The 20,411-nt window shown below is 32.4% G+C and overlaps 1 protein-coding gene across 2 annotated transcripts in view; it reads left to right on the plus strand.

Annotated features, from left to right (window-relative positions):
• The window catches only part of ACVR2A (activin A receptor type 2A), a 134,999-nt gene that overhangs the window by 75,342 nt on the left and 39,246 nt on the right, over positions 1-20,411 (plus strand). For both annotated transcript variants that reach the window (XM_003763845.4, XM_031960037.1), the window contains exons 2-4: positions 4,866-5,073; positions 11,211-11,320; positions 11,521-11,675. In XM_003763845.4, coding sequence (XP_003763893.1) covers positions 4,866-5,073; positions 11,211-11,320; positions 11,521-11,675 — 473 coding nt within the window. The remainder of the gene's footprint in view (positions 1-4,865; positions 5,074-11,210; positions 11,321-11,520; positions 11,676-20,411) is intronic.

The following is a 20,411-nucleotide window of genomic DNA, read 5'->3' on the forward strand; positions in this document are numbered from 1 at the left end:
TATTTTGAAAATAAAAAAGCTTAAAAATAATTTAATAATTTATATTTTAGCAATTGATTAATATTTTTTAATAAAAAATTTAAAGGATGTTATAGTCTAATAATGGAAAATAATCTATAGATGGGTGTGATGGCCAAGGTGTTTTGATCTGGATAGTTACAGGGATGATAAGTGGAGGTGCCATTAGGCTGAGTGAGGTGGTATGCCTTAAAGATGATTGGAGAACAGCTGAGAATGGGTCTGGGGAGGCTATTTAAGGAGAACTCTCATCACTCAGCAGTTTAGGACTCCTAGGATAAGATTTGGATGATTGACTGGAGGACGGGCCTAGAATGAAATGTTATGACATAAAGATGGCCAGAACATTGTGCATATAGCCATCTTCTGGCTTCCTGTGATATAGCAGCATAATGTGCTTGGAGATTTTGATTTTATTTTTAAAATAGTAATATTCCTTTGCTCATTAATTTGCATATTGTCTATCCAAATTTTCTTCTCCCCACACCCAAATCCAAAAAAACATTTTCTCATAACAAAGTTTCAACTAGTAAGGGTAAAGTCACTTCAGCAAAACTGAGCAGCTTATTAATCAACAAGTATTTGTATTCTTCTGTACCCATTGGTCCCCCACCATCTTCATAAAAATGAGGGAGAGGTTTTTGTTTTTATCACTTTATTTTTCAGTTGATATTTTTAGTAAAAACTCATGTAGAAACAAAAAATTTTGAACAAATAGTAATTAAATGTGGAAGAAAGTGGAAACAAGTAAGAAAGATAATCTTATCTTTTTTTAGTGTCATTTACAGTTATTTTTAAGATGAGGAAATTAGAAAAGAAATAAGCGGATATTGTATGTATTTTTTCTAATAAAATTAGTATATCTGATGCCAGTAGTGTATGTCACAGGGCCTAGACTTTCTGTTCGCCTCTTACCCAATATATTTTTAAAATTGTCTTTAAAAGATATTTAAGAAAGTATTTTTGGACCTTAAAAGTTAATAAAAACATTTCTTAGGGAAATTGGTGGGATAAACATATGACGTATGAACATATGAAAAAGAATAAAAGCTTCTGAGTTGGAAAGGATTTAATTATGTTCCAAAGTACAGCTTTTTAAAAAACTAAAATTCTCAAGGGCTGGGCTCCTATATTGCCTCTTTTTGATCTAAACTTCTCTCTCCTTATGGTCCAGTTTTAAGATTCTAATAACAAGAATAATTCCTTTAGCACTATGTAGCATTTTTAAGATTTGCATAGTACTTTACACAGGTTAGTTAATTTGATCCCTTATTCTCATTCTGGGCCTGGGATGTATGGATGTATCAACGCTGACATACTAGTCCTTATTTTAGTGTGATCACTGTTGCCTAGGCCTTGCTGGGAGTCCTCTGTGCTGGGGATAAACAAAACAAAAAACTATTGCAAATATATAGCTAGGACTAATTTGGAAAAAAACCTTGAAAAATCATTCTGGAAAAAAATGGTGTGTTTTGTAGTTGCACATCTGTTCTTAACTTTAAATTGGTGTTAGGGCGTAGCTAACATTTGTATACATTTGTCATTTTTATATCTCTGTTCTTCATTGTTATTTCCATTGTAAAATGAGTTGAGATTATATGGATTCTCAGGTTACTTTTAGCCCTAAATTTATAATGAATTAGCCCTAAGAAAATATGTCACTTTCCCCTTTTTCTCTTCTTATTCTCCATTTTCTCCACTTTTTTTTTTTCCCCTGGGACCTTCACTTAATATGAACAATATTAGACTTTTGAATTATAGAGTATTCAGGTGCTGCTACCTTATTTATAATATTTTGATGTGTTTTTTTTCTCCCTTCAGAAAGCCCCCATAGTTCTTTTTTTCCTCTAAAAAGATATACTATCTACCTTTCTCCTGGACAGTTTGAATACTTTCCCCACCATGGTCTTTTAGAGTTTTAAGTGTAGATTTGTATCATCTCAATATTATCCCTTCCTAAAGTTTATCCTTGATTTTGCTGTGGGTTTTTTCTTTTGCAAATCCAGAAACATTAATACTACTTTTGAAATTAGATCACTTAATATATCAGAAAACTTTATTAATTGAACTATTACCTCCCTAAAAATGGACAGTCAAGATGGGTCTAAATTAGAATATTGCTTTCAGGCATAATGGTCTTCAAAGTGTGATTGGGGAATCCATATTTTCATAGTAATAATGCCCTTCTCAGTGGCAGAGTGCTGTGCAGAGCCTGAAATCAGGAAGACCTGAGTTCAGATTTTGTTTTTGATATTTCCTGGCTGTATGACTTAATAAAATCACTTATTCTCTGTGTACCTCAGTTTTCTCATCTCTAAAATGGGGATAATAATAGCAGCTGTCTCTCAGGATTGTTGAAAGAATCAAATGAGATAATATTTTTAAGAAGTTTAGCACAATCCCCAGCCTTTAAAAGGTGCTTAATAAGTGCTTGTTCCCTTCCTTCTCCCTCAATAAAATACTTTCTCTTATTTTCCAACTACACATCTGTGTTATGGCAGATCTTCATATACTTCAACCAAAACAATGTATTACAACAAATTGAATGAAGTAGCAGATATGAGAATCTACCTGTCTTCTATTAAGCCAGACATTAAAGAGAGAAGCAAAAATATGCAAAGCAATGCCACTCTTTGAAAATGTGTTTTTTAATAAAAATTTTGTTCCTATATTAACATGCATTAGATTTATTATTTTTATTTTTAAGTGAATTTTTTTAAATTATGTTTTAATATCTAGTACAGTAGCTATTTAGAGCTATAACAAAAAAGATTTTGAGGTACTCAATTTTTAAGAGTGTAACGGATGTTATATTATTAATTTTACTTAATTCTTTTTCTCTATTATAAAAGAACCCTTAGGAATTGGAAGTAATCTATTAATGTTTTTAATATAAAAATAAAATACGAATACATTTTAAAATATTTTTTTAAATGGCAAAGGGGTTTTGATATCTCAAAGTTTTGAGAACTGCTGCTTTATAATTATAATTATACAATATGTAATATATTATTTATTTTAACATTAATTTTTAAAAGTTATTTTGAATTTCAAATTCTCTCCCTCTCCTCCCTTAACCATTGAATAGGCAAGTAATATGATATCAATTATACATTCATAAAGTCATGCAAAACATATTTCCATATTAGTCGTGTTGCCAAAAACAAAACTAAACAAAACAAGAAAAATAAAATGAAAAAAAGTATTCTTTTAGGTAACAATGCAGTGCATATTGGTTGCTTGACTCCTTTAGAGGAGTGACAGTAACTAGCCTATTGCAATTTTTTTCTTCCTTTAATATTGATTATTCTCCCTTTCCCCCAAGCTTATAAAAAGATCCTTTACTTTTAAGGAAGACATTATTTCTGTACTGATTAATAATAATAATCTCAGCCATTTAAGTATAGATTACCATATGTTATCATCCATGGTTTAAGCTACTTGTACAAGTTATTTCATATTTGTACAAGTTATTTCAAGATAATCTTATAGCAAAATGGCATGGATGGACTTTCTTATTACAGATAAATTGGAGATCCACTGAGAATCACTTTAATTATTCCAACAACTAGCTAGGAATCATATATTGAGGCCCTATATAAAGGAGAAAAGGTGACCTAACTCAGAAATTTTCCACTAATGCATGGCTTTCATCTGGCAGGGGCTACTTTGAATACAATACACGATAAATCTCTAATACAATATAATATACAAAACAATCTAAATCTCTGTTCAAGTTACTATTTCAGTGATACACAGCTCCCTCCTTGAATCAGTGTGGCAGTACTAAGCTCCCTTTGCCCTTCCTTTTTGTTGTTGTTGTTTAGTTTTGTTATTGTCATTGTTTCTAGAATTATTTTCAGGAATATGAACTTTAAATATCTTAGAAGACACCGTGAGGTTCCTGGAATCATGACACTTTTGAAATTGGAAGGGACTTTAGAAATCATTTACTTAATAAATTTTCCAAGTTACAGATAATGAGATAGTGAAGAACATAGAAGAGAAGTGACATAGCCAGGGTTACTATAAGAAGTCAATGGTAAAAACAGGATTTTGGTATTACATGTAAAGTATCTTTTGCAACACCCATATGAACTGTGCTATGGTGTCCTTTTTATTTAAAACCAACCAACCCCTTAAAAAATAAAAGCCAAACAAACACTTGAGTAACTCAGGCTACATGATTTAAGTTATTTTCTTAGCTGTGATACCCTGAACAAGTCTTTTAACGCTCTTTACTTCATTTTCCTATCTGTAAAATAACTTTGAAAAAGAAATAGCAAACACTTCACTATCTTTGCCAAGAAAGCCTCAAATGGGATAATAAAGGTTGCATGCAACTGAAAAAATTAAACAAAAAATGGTCATTTTTTTGGGTATGCCAGAATCCTCCATCAGAATGGAGTTCATGAAGAAATCCAGGCTGAAGAAGAGAATAAAAGCAGAATAAGAAACAGACAATCTGGGGCAGCTAGATGGTGCATTGGATAGAGCACCAGCCCTGAAATGAGGAGGACATGAGTTCAAATTTGATCTCAGACACTTAACACATCCTAGCTGTGTGACCCTGGGCAAGTCACTTAGCGCCAATTGCCACAGCATAAAAAAGAAAGGAAGGAAAGAAAGGAGAGAGAGAGAGAACAAATTCCATTTGTTTGAATTGGTACGAGTTGTGTCAATCAATATATGCTGACCAAAGAATAGAAATAGGAAAAAGGATGGGAGTAGAAAGTAGGAGGTGAACCTACATATCTTAAAATATGAATAAGAAGACTTTGAATACTTATTTTAAATAAGAAACTAATTTCTGATGCTAACAGTTAATTATTTTTTATACTTGGCAGGTGCTATACTTGGCAGATCAGAAACGCAGGAGTGCATCTTCTATAATGCTAATTGGGAAAAAGATAGAACGAATCGTACTGGTGTTGAACCTTGTTATGGTGACAAAGATAAACGACGACACTGCTTTGCAACGTGGAAAAATATTTCTGGCTCAATTGAAATAGTAAAGCAAGGTTGTTGGTTGGATGATATTAACTGTTATGACAGGTAAGTAAGCAAAACTATTTTATGATGAACCTCCAAAATAATTTTTATTGAGTAATTGTTACAAAGGAATATCAATACAAAGAATTTTTAATTAGTTGCTATATTTCTATAATATTTCCTTTTTTTCTTAAGATAAAAATAGTAATTGTATTTTTAAAGATCAATAAAGAGTTTACATCTTCAGTATGTTTTAAATCAGCACCTAAATAGCAAGTGCAATTAATACCTATACCTAGAATCACTCCCACCCAAAATTTCAGCATAATTAAATTATTTTTGTCCATTTTCAAGGAAAATAGATTTTCCAATTGTTCTAAAGATTTCTTTGCTCAACCTATATGGGAAAGAAAAATATTACAAATCTCAGTCTTTCTTTTTTTGTTTGTTTGTTTTGTTCCTTAAATGTCTTGAAGTAGCTAATCTTACTCTATTTCTTTCAAGAGAGTTTTTTGTTTTCTTTCCCAAGAGACATTTTAACTCAATATTAGAAATTATATTACAAAACCATCTTATTTAAAAAGCCATTTCATTAAATGAACTTGGATCAAATATTTCAGGTTGGAGTAGAGTGACTTAGTGGTTGGGTTTCTGACTGACGGCAAGATACTGTAGTTAATTTCCATAGGTATTTTATATTTACTGGTGAGAATTAGAATTAGCCCTTTGATTTTTATGAGGGCAATGCTAAAGAGATTTAAGGATCATGGGGGGGAAAAGAAAGAAAGAAAATCTTTAGTTAGTTTACCTTACATTTTAGAACTAAAAAGTGCTGCATCATCATGTGACATGAGTACTAACACTAGTTAACTAACACCTGTTACCGCCATCATTTAGCCATCACAGATCAGATCTTAGCCATATATTATTAATAATGAACAACACTGTTCAAAAGTATGAATACATTTATACTTGGTCTCTAAATTCATCTTATTTTTCTACTATCTTTTCTCTTTGGTCATGTGGTCTTGTTAGAAAGGTGATAGGAACTCGTAATACAGATTGAAGCATATTTTTTTTCTTTTTCTTTTTTTTTTTTTCATTTTGGAATATGGCTAATGTGGAAATGGGTTTTGCATTACTTCATATTTGTCATTAATTTTGTATTTTTTTGCCTTCTCATTGGATGGATGGTGGAATATAGAACTAAAAGTAAAATAAAATGGAATAGAATAAATCTACTAGTTTTTAATAGTTGTTGTTTATTGAAAAACAGCTAATGAATCAGAAAGTATTCAAGTTACAAGTTATCATTGATGCTTTTTGGTAAAGTTTTTCTTTTCCCCTTTGAGTGCCTTCTGATTTGAAGGGTTGGGGTATTGTCAAGGATTTTTTAAACATCTATAATCCAGGGCCAGGGCCCTGTGCTTGGTCTTGATCAAAAAAGCATACTGCAAAGAAGGGAGCATGGCTTGGAATCTCTGCCATCTGAGACTTATACCTCGGAGAAATCTAGAATAGATGTGTCAAAGTTCTGTCCCAGCTTCTGAATTGGATTACTGTATAATTGGAAATGCTTAAACAAAATAAGTAAAAATAAGTAACATAGATAATGTTAATTTGTGTTTTGTGTTTTGTTTTTTAAGTCAACCTACTGCCCACAAGTATGTGTTTCTATTTGAATTTGACATCTCTGCTTTAGATGATCATAGATCTGGAGTTCAAAGGAGCCTCTTAAACCACTGACTCCCTTATTTTAAGATGACAAAAATGAGGCTAGAAGAGGTTAATGATTTGCCTAAGGTTACATAGGTAGCTTATGGTGGTGGAGTGGGGTGATCCTAAGCCAGGTTTCCTTACTGTTTTAATGAGTTGAGGGAATTCCAAATGAGGAGGAAAGGATTTAGTTTGAAGAGACTTTTGTGAAATCACAAAGACCTCTCCAACTCAAATTTAAATACAAATGCACAAATGATAGAAACTAAGCTAGATAACAAAGGGTGAATATAAGATGGCACAGTGCTGTAAAAACTGTCAGGAAGGCTAAAAATCAAAATGAGTTAAGCATTAAGGACAACAAAAGGATTTAGGTTGTTTCAATTATAGTAGGGTAGAAAAGAGCATCCAAGTATGAGAGGACCTTTAATGAGGGTTGGACAGGATAATGATTACATACTATTTAGGTGGGGCTGAGCTGCTCAAGTTCATATTTTACTCCTGTGTTCTCTGTTAGAAATAATGACCCTTGCCCTGGAAATGACTAAGAAAGAGTTTATACTCAAGATAAGTAAGACTATAGTAAGAAAATGTCTAGCTAGCTTCCCTTGATGAATTCAGCTTGCCTGGCCCAGATGAATTACATCTTGAGTAATAAAAGAACAGACAGATTTGATTGTGCAGTCACTGTCAGTGAAATTTGAAAGATATAGAAAATGGGAATCATGCCACAAAATTGAAGAAGTGTGGGGAGAAAACAATATCTGCAAACTATAGATCCTTGTTAACTTGACTTTACTTCCTGGGAAAATTGAAGAATGGCTCATTAAAGATTTGCTTGGTGAACAGCCATGTTTACAGAGAGCTAGCATGGCTTTATCAGGAACACTTATACCTCACCACCCTCATTTTCCTTTTTGATGGATTTCTAAAATAGGGGATGAGAAATATGCTGTGGATATATTTGCCTATAAATTATTTCATACGAATTTTGTGAAGAAAGTTGAAAAATTTGGATTAGATGACAGTTCAGTTAGATGGATTTAGAAGTGTTTAGATAGCCTTACTAAAAGTGTTGTTGTAATGTGTTAGTGAACAGCATGTGGAATGTTTCTGATGTACTTTAGTAATCTTTGCTGGGCCTTGTGCTGGTTTGCTTTTTTTATCAGCCATTTGGATAAAGACATGGATAGTAGTATTCTCATCAAATTTGTAGGTGATAAATCTGGGAAGGATAGCAAATACACTAGATAAGAGTTGAAAAAGACTTGTAGGCTTAGGACTGAATCTCTTTCATAAGATAAAATTCAAAAGGCATAAATGTCTTAATATTAAGTTTAAAAAAAAAAAAACCTTAACTTCATAAGTACAAGTTGAGAAAGGTAATGTTGACTAGTAGTTGTCCTGAAAAAAAAAAATCTATGGATTTTAGTGGATTGCAAGCTCAATATATGTCAATAGGATGACATCTGGGCCAAATCCTAGTGCAGCTTTGGGCTTGAAGAACAGAGACATATCTTCTAGGAGTGAAGAGCCCACCTGTACTACTATCCTTATCAGACCTTCTGTGTTGGTTCAGCAACAAAGCTTTACAAGGAGATTGAGGAGCTAGAAAATGTCCAGAAGAGAGAACTAGGGAAAGGTGAAGACCTTTTAATCCATTTAATCTATTGGTTAAAGGACCTGGGGATATTTAATCTGGAGATGAAAAGGGACAGTGTAAATGTCTTCAGGAATTTTAAGATTTGGCATTTTTAAATAGAAATCAGATTTGTTTTTGGCCCCAGAGGTCAGAATCAAAAGCAGTACATAGGTGCAAAAGGTCCAAATTAGGCTTTTCTTAATAATTAGGATATTCCCAAAGTAGAATGTCTGTCTCAAGCAGAAGTTAAACCACAACTTGTAAGCCTTCTCAATTGATTGAACATTCCTGAAGGACCATTTTAGAAACTGTTGATACTAAGAGAATCATAAAATATTAAAAGCTTAGCCCACTCGTTGAAAGTCAGCTATAATATCTACAATGAACAGTTCAGTGACACAATACTCCTTAGACTTCTTTTTGGGGAAAAAGTTGAACACTTTTGAGTTTTATAGTTTTTAAAAGTTTGTGTCTTTTTTTCTTTTCAAAAGGAACTATAATTTCTTGGGTGTAGGAAACTACTAATGCAAAGCTTCTTTTTAGTTTTAGAGAAGTTAATCTAGTGCTTTGCCCAGGATGACACAGCTTTAGTGTGGCAGAGGCAAGGACTTAAACCCAGGTCTTTTGACTCAAAAGGTAGCTTTCTGCCACTGTCTTGCTACTTCTTATCTGAAGCATTAATTTGTCTAAAGTTAAAAGTGAATAGGACTACATGAAAAGCAGGGATTAAAAAATGCACAAAAATAAGTAACCAAAGAATAAAACATCAATTTAAATTGAGGAAAAGTAAGTTTCATTAAAATTGGTCATCTGATAAGCAGTTGGAGACTTAAATATAAATGCTGTAGGGGAAATTGTGTTATAATTCTACAACTTATATGTTTGTTTATTAACTGAATCTACATTCATCTTTGCTATATATGACCATAGCTATTACCTTTTTATTATTATTTAATTCTGCTAAAATGTATGGAGATTTCCTTTCAAAAAGGTATGAGCTTTAGAACTGAATATACATCTAGTTATGAATTCAACATTTTACACAAATGAGATTACAGATTATTTTAAAAATATATCTTAAATTTATTTGATAAATGTTTGGTTTAAAATAAGTAGAAATACTCAATTTAAATGTTTTGTGCTTGTTATATGCAGATCTGATGTTGAAGGCCTAGCTTTACTTTATTACTTGGGTTTATTTCAGTAGAGTCCATGTGCTTTATTTTGATGTTTGTGTATAAAAACATCTTTTAATAATTTCATTTATACCTCTGTTTTGTGTAGGATTCTCCAAAAGACAGAATGCTTCTTTAGTTATTTATTTATACAGTTGAGTGGTATCTGCATGTTTATTACTCCAACACTGCCCCATGTGTTTAGGGAATGTAAACCTGCTACTGTAAAAACGACAGAGCACATTCCAAAGCCCAACACAACTGAGTTTTGGTATCTAATGTTTCCTTCCATTAACTTGAATTATAGAATTGATAGTGTGCTTTTTTTTTTTTTTGACAGGTGGAAAAGGGAATTTAATTTCACATAATCCTTTAGAGTAAGATATTCTTAGAACATCCTGAATATTTAGACATTGTCATACTCAAGGATTTCACATGATCCATCTTTTTCATTGATACTGCTTTTCTTTTTACTAGCTTCATATTACCATCCCTCACTACCTTCATATTTTGCTATTGCCAACAACCTGGTATTCAACCTTCTTTTAAGAAATCTTTCTGATTTTAGCTTAGTTTTAAGGAATCAGACTATAATCTTTTTGCTGGACATCAAGTTGATAAAACCTTTCAGAGGGTTGCACTTCCTTGATTATCTGGAATCACATTTATACCACAGTGAGGTATTTCAAAATTTTTTTAATACTACTTAATAGGAGGACACTTTCTCACAACTTCCTAACTTAAAAAACAAAAGAAAGTAACATTTTTAGATCATTCTAATAATGACTATGAGAAAATCATTCAACGAAGCAAGGAACCAAATTTAAGGAACTAAAGGTGGAAACGTCTGTTGATCACAAAAGATCCAGGAACAGAATGCTATTTAATTTTTGCTAAATGAATTAATAGACCATAATCAATAAAAGTATTTTTAAAAGTTTTCAGTAGTATTTTATTTTCCAAATACATGCAAAAATAGTTTTCAACACTCACCTTTGCAAAAGTTTGTGTTCCAGATTTTTCTCCCTCCTTTCCCATCTTTTCTCTCCCTAAGACAGCAGGCATCTGATGTAGGATAAGCATGTTTAATTCTTCTAAACATATTTCCATATTTGTCATATTGTACAAGAAAAATCAGATCAGAAGGGGGGGAAAAAACCATGAGGAAAAAAAAAACCAAGCAAACAAATAACAACAATCACAAAAAAAAGATGAAAATATTATACTTTGATCCACATTCAGTCTTTATGGTTCTCTATCTTTCTGGATGCAGATGGCACTTTGTACCATAAGTCAGTTGGAATTTCCTTGAATCACTGCATTGTTGAAAAGAGTCAAGTTCATCATAGTTGATCATCATATCTTGCTGCTGTATATAATGTTCTCCTGGTTCTTCTCACTTCACTCAGCTTTTGTAAAATCAGTCTGCTCATCATTTCTTATAGAATGATAATATTCCATTACATTCATATACCATAGCTAATTTAGCCATTTTCCAGTTGTTGGACATCCACTCAATTTCTAGTTCCTTGGCACTACAAAAAAAGATTAGGTTTAACATAAATATATTAATTAATTTAATGATGACAATTTTTCAATAAAGCTTTTTGTAGTGCATGAGTCAAAAAGCTGCAATTCTAATTCTTTATTTTTTCTCTTTGTTATAGAAATGATTGCATTGAAAAAAAGGACAACCCCGAAGTTTATTTCTGTTGCTGTGAAGGCAACATGTGTAATGAAAGGTTTTTCTATTTTCCGGAGATGGAGATTACAATACGTAAGTTGGCAGGGAGAAAGAAAGTCTAATCAATCAATCAGTTAAAATTTACTCTTTATAATATTGATTGTGGTAGGTAAGATTTAGATATATTCCTTTTTGATTTTCTTTTCTTTCCTTTATTAGCTTTTGAGCCTTCAGTAAATATCAATTCAGAGTTATATATATCAATTTTAAATGTGATTATTTCTCGTACACAGCAACTTCCAATCCAGTTACACCGAAACCACCTTTATTCAGCACCTTGCTGTATTCATTGGTACCTATCATGCTAATTGCAGGAATTGTGCTACTTTCATTTTGGATGTATAGGCATCACAAGTTGGCATACCCTCCTGTACTTGTTCCAACCCAAGTAAGTTATTCTTTTATGCCTATTTTTAATGCTGCTTCTATATGTTAAGGTTTTGTTTGGTTTGGTTTGGTTTGATTATTGTCTGGTTGTTTGTTTTGTATGAAAGGTTTTGTTCTAGAATTTTTAAAAAATTGGAAGTCTGATTCTCTTTCTCACTAAATATGGGTAAATGCAGAAAAATTCAGTAGCTTAATGAAAACCTTTTGGGTCACTTAAAGCAGTTCACTGTTTTGAGTTAGCTTATAGAGTTATAGTTTCATGGAGATTTTGATTATGAATTTGTCGTATCAAAATCCCTTTTTTCCTAGAATCTGAGGTTGAATGGATGGTGTCTTTTCTTGCTTAGAATCTGTTAAGTCTCTGTTTTTTGTTGAGAAGTTAACTCTGTGTAGCTAATACCTTGCATTTTGAACACTTTTACTCCATCTCCCATATTAAAAATTCAGCATTAACATCTGATATCAAATAGAGAATAAAGTTCTTTTTAATGTTGGATACGAATATAATCTCTATGAGGCTTTTTGTTTCTTCTGGAGACCTACATGGGAATCCAAATTCCTTACGTGAAAGATTCATATTAGTAATAAGCAAATGGATTTTGGTCCCCAGAAATTGCTTGTTTTACAGCGGCAGGAATATAACATTAAGGATTGTTCCTAAAACAAATGTTTTAATTGCATCTTAATAAATGACCTTATACTGTTGACACATGAATGTTTTCTTTCTTGAAAGCCATTCCAATCAAGTGGGTTTTGTTTGTTTTTGTTTACAAATAATTAAGTGTAATACAGTGTCTAGGATTTTCTCCAAATAAGACTAATAAAGATATTGGAATTTTCCTACCTAGCTTTTTTGTGGTGTTTTGAAACTCTGAATTGGACAAATTCCAATCCTTCTGATTAAAAAAAAAAAATATATATATATATATATATATTTATCCCTTAGATTACTATGCACTGGGAAATCCATAATGATCTTTGAAACTTCTTTTACCCATTGAACTTTTGTCCATGGACAATACATAAAATAACCACATACCAAGAATACAGAAGGAAATGGTTAATTTTAAATTGGCAACAAATTATATTCTTGCTTTTTTCTACCCTATTTATTTAGGAGTGAATTACGTGTGAAATGTATGAGTAGCTTTTTACTCAGTTATTTCTACTAAAGAATCTGCTATGGCATTTGTGCATAAATGGACTCTTCAGCAGACTGAGTTTGCTCAATTACAAAGGAAGCCTTAATTCAGGACTCAGAAGTAATTTTTTGGGGGTGAAGACAGTTGAGATAAATTGACTTGCTCAGGGTCATATGTTTCTGAGTGTTTGAGGCATATTGACTCCAGGGATTGCTGCTTTTTCTACTGTGCCAGCTAGCTGCCTCAGGACTCAAAGTAATTTTTAAAGCACTAAGTTAAAGAACAACTAAAAGGATTTTTAAAAGTTATTTAAAAAAAAAAAAAAAACAACTTGAATTTATTTCTTCCCCTTTCCCCCTTTCCCCATCAGACCTGGACAGACCCCTGTTTTCTTGGTTATTAATGAAATAGGTTTATGGATATGGACTTTGGGTTCTTTGTGCCTTGCCATTCTATGTTATGAAGATGGGAAAGTTGTACTCTTTCTTTTTTTCTGGACCTATCTGGTTTTTCCCCCTTATGTGTGCTATTCCTTATAGATCCATTTCCTCTGTTACCTTGGGACTAAACAAATAAATGTTAATTTTTAACTGATTAGATGCCTGTTTGTAAAGGATCACTTAGATTTTTTGTTGTTGGTAATTTCCAAAGGAAATCCAAAGAATTTATCATCTCATCCTTGGGATGAATTATAGGAACACCCTGCTTCAGCTTTTTTGGTTCATAAATAGAATATGAGGAAGGAGAATATAAATACTTTAATACAAAGATTCTAGATTTTTATTGATATTGGAGAGGTGGGTTGGTATGTTTAAGAAGAACTTACTAATAGAGTAAGATAGCACTGGGAGATATCTAGACTCTGGGGAGTCAACTTCACAGCACTTTTGTTGAGTTAAGAATATGATATGCTAAAATAACATTGGAAGTATTTTATTAAAGAATTATTTATACATTAAATTGATTTAATTGATTTAAAAGGACACCTACATTTGTTTTGACATCTTAAGAGATGCATATTAAAATTCTTATGTTTCTACTTTAATCCAAGAACTATATTGTGCAGGGAAGTTTTCTTCATTGACATGCCTTAATTCAGTAAATGACTGGGAATACTTTATGAAAAAAGAATAGAGGTCGAAGGGAAGAGTTGTACATTGAATTAACAGTAATTTTGGTGAGTTTGTGATAGTTTACAAATAGGTATAAATAATTTTACTAGTCCACAAAGATGTGTTTATATCCTTCTCTTTTTAATAACCTGACTTGTATAATTAATGATGAAATACAAATTCTCCATTGCATTCTATCATAAATTTAATGGTCTATAGGTAAGGGAATATATAATGTATTCACTTATCATCTCTTTTACATCATTAACTGTTTGTTTTGGTTAACCTTTTTGTTCCTTTTAGAGTATGTATGATAATTTTCGCTTAGAAATTAGCGATGTAGGAATACAATTTTAATAATCAAAGGTCTACTTATTTCCCTTAAATATAATATATTCTTCATTATTCTTATTAAAATGGCCAAGTTAAGCTTCCCAAACACAGAATGTAAATTTGGCAGGAAATTTCTAGGTCATTTGTTGAACCAATACCTGAGCACAGAGATTTTTAGTCATCTAAGCCTGTCCTTCAACACTTCCTGGAGTGGGAAATTCATTAACTACTGAACTTTTTAATAGCTCAGATTTTCTTTTTTATGTTGAACTATAATCTGCCTATCTGTAGCTTTTAGTCTTTGCTCCTAGTTTTACTTTCTGGAGCCAAGCATAACTAACAAATTAACAAATATAATCCCACTTTACTATATGATAAAGAAATTTAAATACTTGAAGATGACTATAATGATCCTTCCATTTCTTTACTTCAATAAGATTTTAAACATTTCCAGTTCCTTCAACAGGTCCTTGTGTGATGTAGTTCAAAGTCCTTTCATCATTCATGGGGATTCAATAGCTTGTCAATCTCATATCTAAAATTATGGCTTCAGAAGTGAAAACATCTCCTCAACACAAAATAGAGTGGAACAACTTCCTTTCATCCTCTAAATACTATTCTTTTAACACAACTTAAGATTGAATTACAATGATGTTATATCCCATTGGCATTTTATTCATGTGAAAAATAAATTCAAATAATGTTGAAGTCTGGTATTCCACTCAGTACAAAATCCTCATAAGAAATAAGTATGATCAATCAAATCAAATTCTTACATTTGCCACTTCTAAAAACTCATGCCTCATTCTTTATTTTAGTTTATTATGTCTACTCCGTTATGACATGGGCAGAATTTTTCACCATCAGATTTCTGGAGTTATTAAAAATCTTAAGCTAGTGTTTCAGAATTATTTTTTTTAAACAATATTAAGATTAAAGTATAAATTATCTTCTTGGTTCTGCATCTGTTTATTCAAATCTTCCCAGGTTTCTCTGAAAACATTTCCATTTATTACAGAACAATAGTATTCTGTAACATCAATAAATCAGATAACCAGTGCTCAATTTGTGAGTATCTTTGAGTTTCCAGTTCTTTAACACTAGTGCTTCATTTCTCTTTTCTGCATTTTGAAATTATTAAAATGCTCCTGCCTTTTTTTGTATTCCCCCTTGTCCCCACAAAATTATATGGATCATTTATCATAAGATATCCTCTGGAAATTGTGATTTCATAGGAGACCCGTTTCACAAATGAAACACCAGCATCCTTTCTGGCAGATAACTTGGTTCTTCATCTTCTCCTTCCCCCTTTTCACCCAGAACATTTGAGATTGTGGTTAATAACCAGGGTACCCAGGCTGTTTCTGCTGCTATATTTGAAACATACTTGTTACTGAAAAAATCCAAAGTCATGTCCTTTATATCTTGTTGCCCAGACTAAGGTCAGTGAGCAGGAGCAAGAGTTCTGATACTTCCTCTGTTGAATTGGACTTTATGAAATTGGATGGATAGATGGATGGATCAATGGATAGTCAGAAGCTGAGGATGGCCATCATCTGAAGGAAAAAGGAAATTCTGTGATCATCAGTTCAGTCAGTGAATTGACTTAGGTTCTTCCATGGGAGGAAGAAAGGATGACTAATTTGGAGTGAGAGAGGGGGGAAAGATCTTGCTTCATTTCCTCATTTGTAGCACTCTCATTCCTCTTGTTTTTCCAGGGGATATACACAATTCATTCAATTTAAAGTTCTAATGGAGACTGTGAAGGGGGTACTTACTTTCTGGCTTGGGGTCTACTTCAAGCTCTATTATTGTCCTTAGATTGATATATCATTGTTCTCCCTATTACCTGACCTGCCTGCCTGAGAATAGAATTATGACTAAAAACAGTAATATAGATGAGGTTTATATCTTGTTAGTTTATTTTTATTTCTAGCCTTCTTTCCTCAACTGAGCCTTTGTACCAGAAGCAACCTCTGCTCTTTGCTGGGCTTTTAGATGAAATAGTTGGCCCTGTTAGATTTGACTTGAGTCACTTGGGTTTCTATGGTGATCTTAGGGTTTGGTCCCCCATGGGTCATTGAGGGTCAGAGCACTGGATTTAGGGCTTTTTATGGCATCTCAGGATAGAGTTTCAGAAACCTCATAAATGCTATTCCAGCATCCTCTCTTATAGATTCCTGATGGCCTCACTGATTTCTTGGATGAGGTTTCCATTTTTGCAGCCTCCAGTCATAGAGACTTGGAGCTGTACATATCTCTGGCTCATCTCTTTTCTAACTGGGAGGTTGCCAGTTTTTCCCTCCCCCTCCTATGCTAGTACTAGTGGCTCTTTTCCTCTTGCTCAAAGATCTTGGCTAATTTTGTACAATTGTTGGATGGATAGCAACTATAACAAGTTGCTCTTTGGATTTCTTGATCATTATTTTGCCTAGAGCAACTTTTAAGTTTTTGCTGGGTAACAATTGGGCAGTTGAATAACCAACTTCTGTTCAGGCAGACATCTTGTTATTTATATTTTATATTTATTCTCCATTTTGTTATTTTAATTTTATATTTATTCCCCATTATCTATTAATTAATTTCCTCTATAAAGACATGGTTCCCTTTAGACTTATATCATTTTCATTTTTGTTTGTGCCATTAGAATTTTGTTCTTGAAAGCATTTTCCTTAACTTCCCCTTTATATAATTTCAGGCTTATAGGATTCTACCTATTCTTTCTCTGGACTCTTAAAAATTTGATCTCCCAGAATCTGGGATTGTAGAATAATACATAGATTTAAAATTGGAAGGACTTTAAGTGATTTTTCATCTACACCTTTTATCTTATAGGAGGAAACTGAGGTACAGTAGGATAAAATATTTGCTTCATTTTTATCTGTAATATGTCAAGAACTCTAATATGGAATAGTCATTTCCTTCCAAGGTTCCTATTATTTCTTCTCTGATGACCAGTTCCTCTTTAGTGATCAGAATAAGATCTTAGTAGTTTCCTTGTTATCTCTTCTGTCTCTGGAAGAATAAGGATTTCATTAAGGCAAGTCAATTACCTAATTTACTTTTAGTACTTTAACTGCCCTGAAATTTTGAGAATACATCCCCCTAGCTATTAAAATAAATCATTGAAAATCTCAAAATCTGTTTGACATACATGTATGAAATAGCTTTTTTACATTTCCTTTCAGTTTCAGTTTACTTGATGGTTTTGATTAAGCAAAGAAATCCTTAACGTCCTTAAAGTTCTTCATCAAGATATAGTCAGGTGCTTGGAACCTCACTATAATCTTAGAAATAGTAAGACAGGATTAAATTAAAAATCAATTAAAGGAATCTAGAAAAGGTGTTAAATAAAAGGAACTGGAAGGAGTAGATAATAATTTTGAGATATAATACTTGGATAGAATTTAAATTAGTGTGGTGCAATAGAATGCTGTATTTGAAATAAGAAAGTTCTGCATATAAATCTTGCCTCAGATACATCTAAAATATGTGACTTTGGCAAAACACTTAACCTTCCAAGGCCTCAGGTTCCACATTTACAGAATGAGAGAGTTTAACTCAATGATAACTTAGGCTCCTTCCATATCTAAATTCATGATTCTACTGAGGTATCTGAAAATATCATTATTGATGGATCTTTAGCAAGTTGTACTCATGTAGCCAAACTTGAGCATTTGCTTCCTTTAACTATACCTTCTTTATAAATTTATCACTTGTTGTAGATGAATATTACATAAGCAACAAAAGAAATATACTTCCTTTAGTGTAGAGTATAATCTATATCTTCTAGTTTCATGTAACACTTGTCTAAAACCTTCTTTTTCTAGTTCTTCACTGTGGGTTCAATTGAAGTGTTAAGGACATTACTAGATTTTTTGGCATAATGTAGATACCAGTTGATTGTCCTGAAATTGCCACATGATTTGATTGGTCCATCTCTTTTTTTGATTTATACATCATAACTGGCGGATGACATTTTTTACTTATTAGTCAAGCAATCAATAACTGTTTATTAAACTCTTACTATGTGCTTAGCACTATGCTACAGAGTCAGAAATGAAACAGTTCCTGCATTGAAAGGACATTTACATAAGTAAGCCTATATAAATATACATGAATTTGGAATGAATTGATATTGTGGATGATGAAACTGCCTCTACCAATACAAGTGGGCATCTTCTCTGGAATTTGGGGGGTTGTCTAATCCACTGAAAGAATAAGTGATTTGCTAAGGATAACTTACCTAGAGTGTGTCAGCAGGTAGACTTAATTAAACTCAGGGCTTCTTGACTCCTAAGAATAACTGACTATACTCTGTCTCTATCTTGTTGCTATATACAAAATATATGATGAGTACAAGTTAAATTTTGTGATAGGGAAGGTCATTGGTAGCTGGCACTATAGTAGCAACCTTCATGTAGAAGCCTACACTTCTTAGGAATTTTGAAGTAAATGGGATTCTAAGAGATTGAAGTAAAGTTTTAAGTGCATGATACTTAGTTTATGACATGGGTAATAGTTAAGGAACAGAGAAAAGAGATAGAATATATCATGAGAAGAATAGCAAAAAGTCCAGTTTAGCTAGACTTTATAGTATAGTTAGCTATTCTATATAACTTAGAAAAAAGTATAATAAGGTCAGGTTGTGAAAAAGATGGTATCTTTGATAGAAATAGGGAAGTTTGAAGAGGGATAGACTTTCACAAAAGATAATGGAGTTCTGTTTTAGAGTTGTTGAATTTGAATTGGGTATGAGATATTTCTTGGAATAATATGTTAGTAGTTGATCACATGGGGCAAGAGCTCCAGGGATACCAGAGTTCCAGATATAACTTGGTACTATTTTGAATAGAGATGACAATTAAACCCATGGGAATTGGAGAGGACATTAAATGACAGACAAAGTTAGGAGGTATAATATGGATGGAGTAGCTATGGATAGGAGAACCAAGAGAGCATTATCATCAAAATCTATAGGGGAAGGTGGTCTGCATGTTGCAGAAACTTCAAAAACAATAAAGAATTACCAAAAATCAGATTTAGCAGTGAAAAGATCATTGTTAACTTTGGACAAAGTAGTTTGAGTTGAATGAGAAACCTACCCAATTCATATATTGCTACTCATTCATAGCCTCTCTCTTGCCTTTTGGGTTAATTGAAACTTTAATTCTTCAGAAGTTGTGGTTCTTCATGACTCATAGCCATAGAAGGATAGATATGCTTTGGTTCTGGAAAAAGCATGGAGTCATTAAGCTTACTATTTAACTTCCCAAAGCAATTCAATATTCTGTATTCTTTTTTAGATAAGGTCTAAGACAGATCAACATCTGTCTGTTATTATCTAGGTATCCTCTGTGTCTAACACTGTGCGTGTAACATAATAGGTGTTCAGCAAATGTGTGAAATGAATTGAATCTGTAGTGTTTTTCCAAGATATTTGTATTGTTGAATCAAATATATGCATTGTCTATCCTATTTTGATATTTGATTTTTTTTTTTTGCTCCATCATACATTCTTTAGTGGATGAAAAATAATCTTATTTTCATGGTAATATGGATACTATAGTTATTTAAACTAAGGTGATTATTGATTCAAATATAGACAGCTGCAGATATTGAAGGTGTCCAAAAGCCAGCAACTTGGGATGCAGTCTATAATTGTATTCTTCAGTGGAGAATTTATGATTTAAGATAACCTCTTAGAAGCTTATATGAAACTTTAGTAGTTTGTTGTTTTTGTTTTTTTGGGGTTTGCTGAGGCAGTTGGGGTTAAGTGACTTGCCTAGGGTCTCACACAGGGGAAGTGTTTAAGTTTCTGATGTCAAATTTGAACTCAGGTCCTCCTGACTTCAGGGTTGTTGCTCTATTTCCTGCACCACCTAACTGTCCCAACTCTAGTGATTTTTTAAGTAAAGGAAGGAATCTCTTAAATTTGTCTTAATGGTTTAAAAAATGCCTTCTTTTAAATGCAAATAGTAATGAAAGTGACATGTTATGAGAACATCTGGAAGAAACTAACAAAAAAGTGATAAAGATAGAGTAGTGATGATAAATATGTGTGAACATTATTATTCAAATTGGGAAAAAGTAAAATTCCAAAATAAACGTGTATTTTTCGGTACAATAAGTGCATACTTACTGTTGTAT

Source organism: Sarcophilus harrisii, chromosome 3 (genome assembly GCF_902635505.1).
Source record: "Sarcophilus harrisii chromosome 3, mSarHar1.11, whole genome shotgun sequence".
Classification (NCBI taxonomy): domain Eukaryota; kingdom Metazoa; phylum Chordata; class Mammalia; order Dasyuromorphia; family Dasyuridae; genus Sarcophilus; species Sarcophilus harrisii.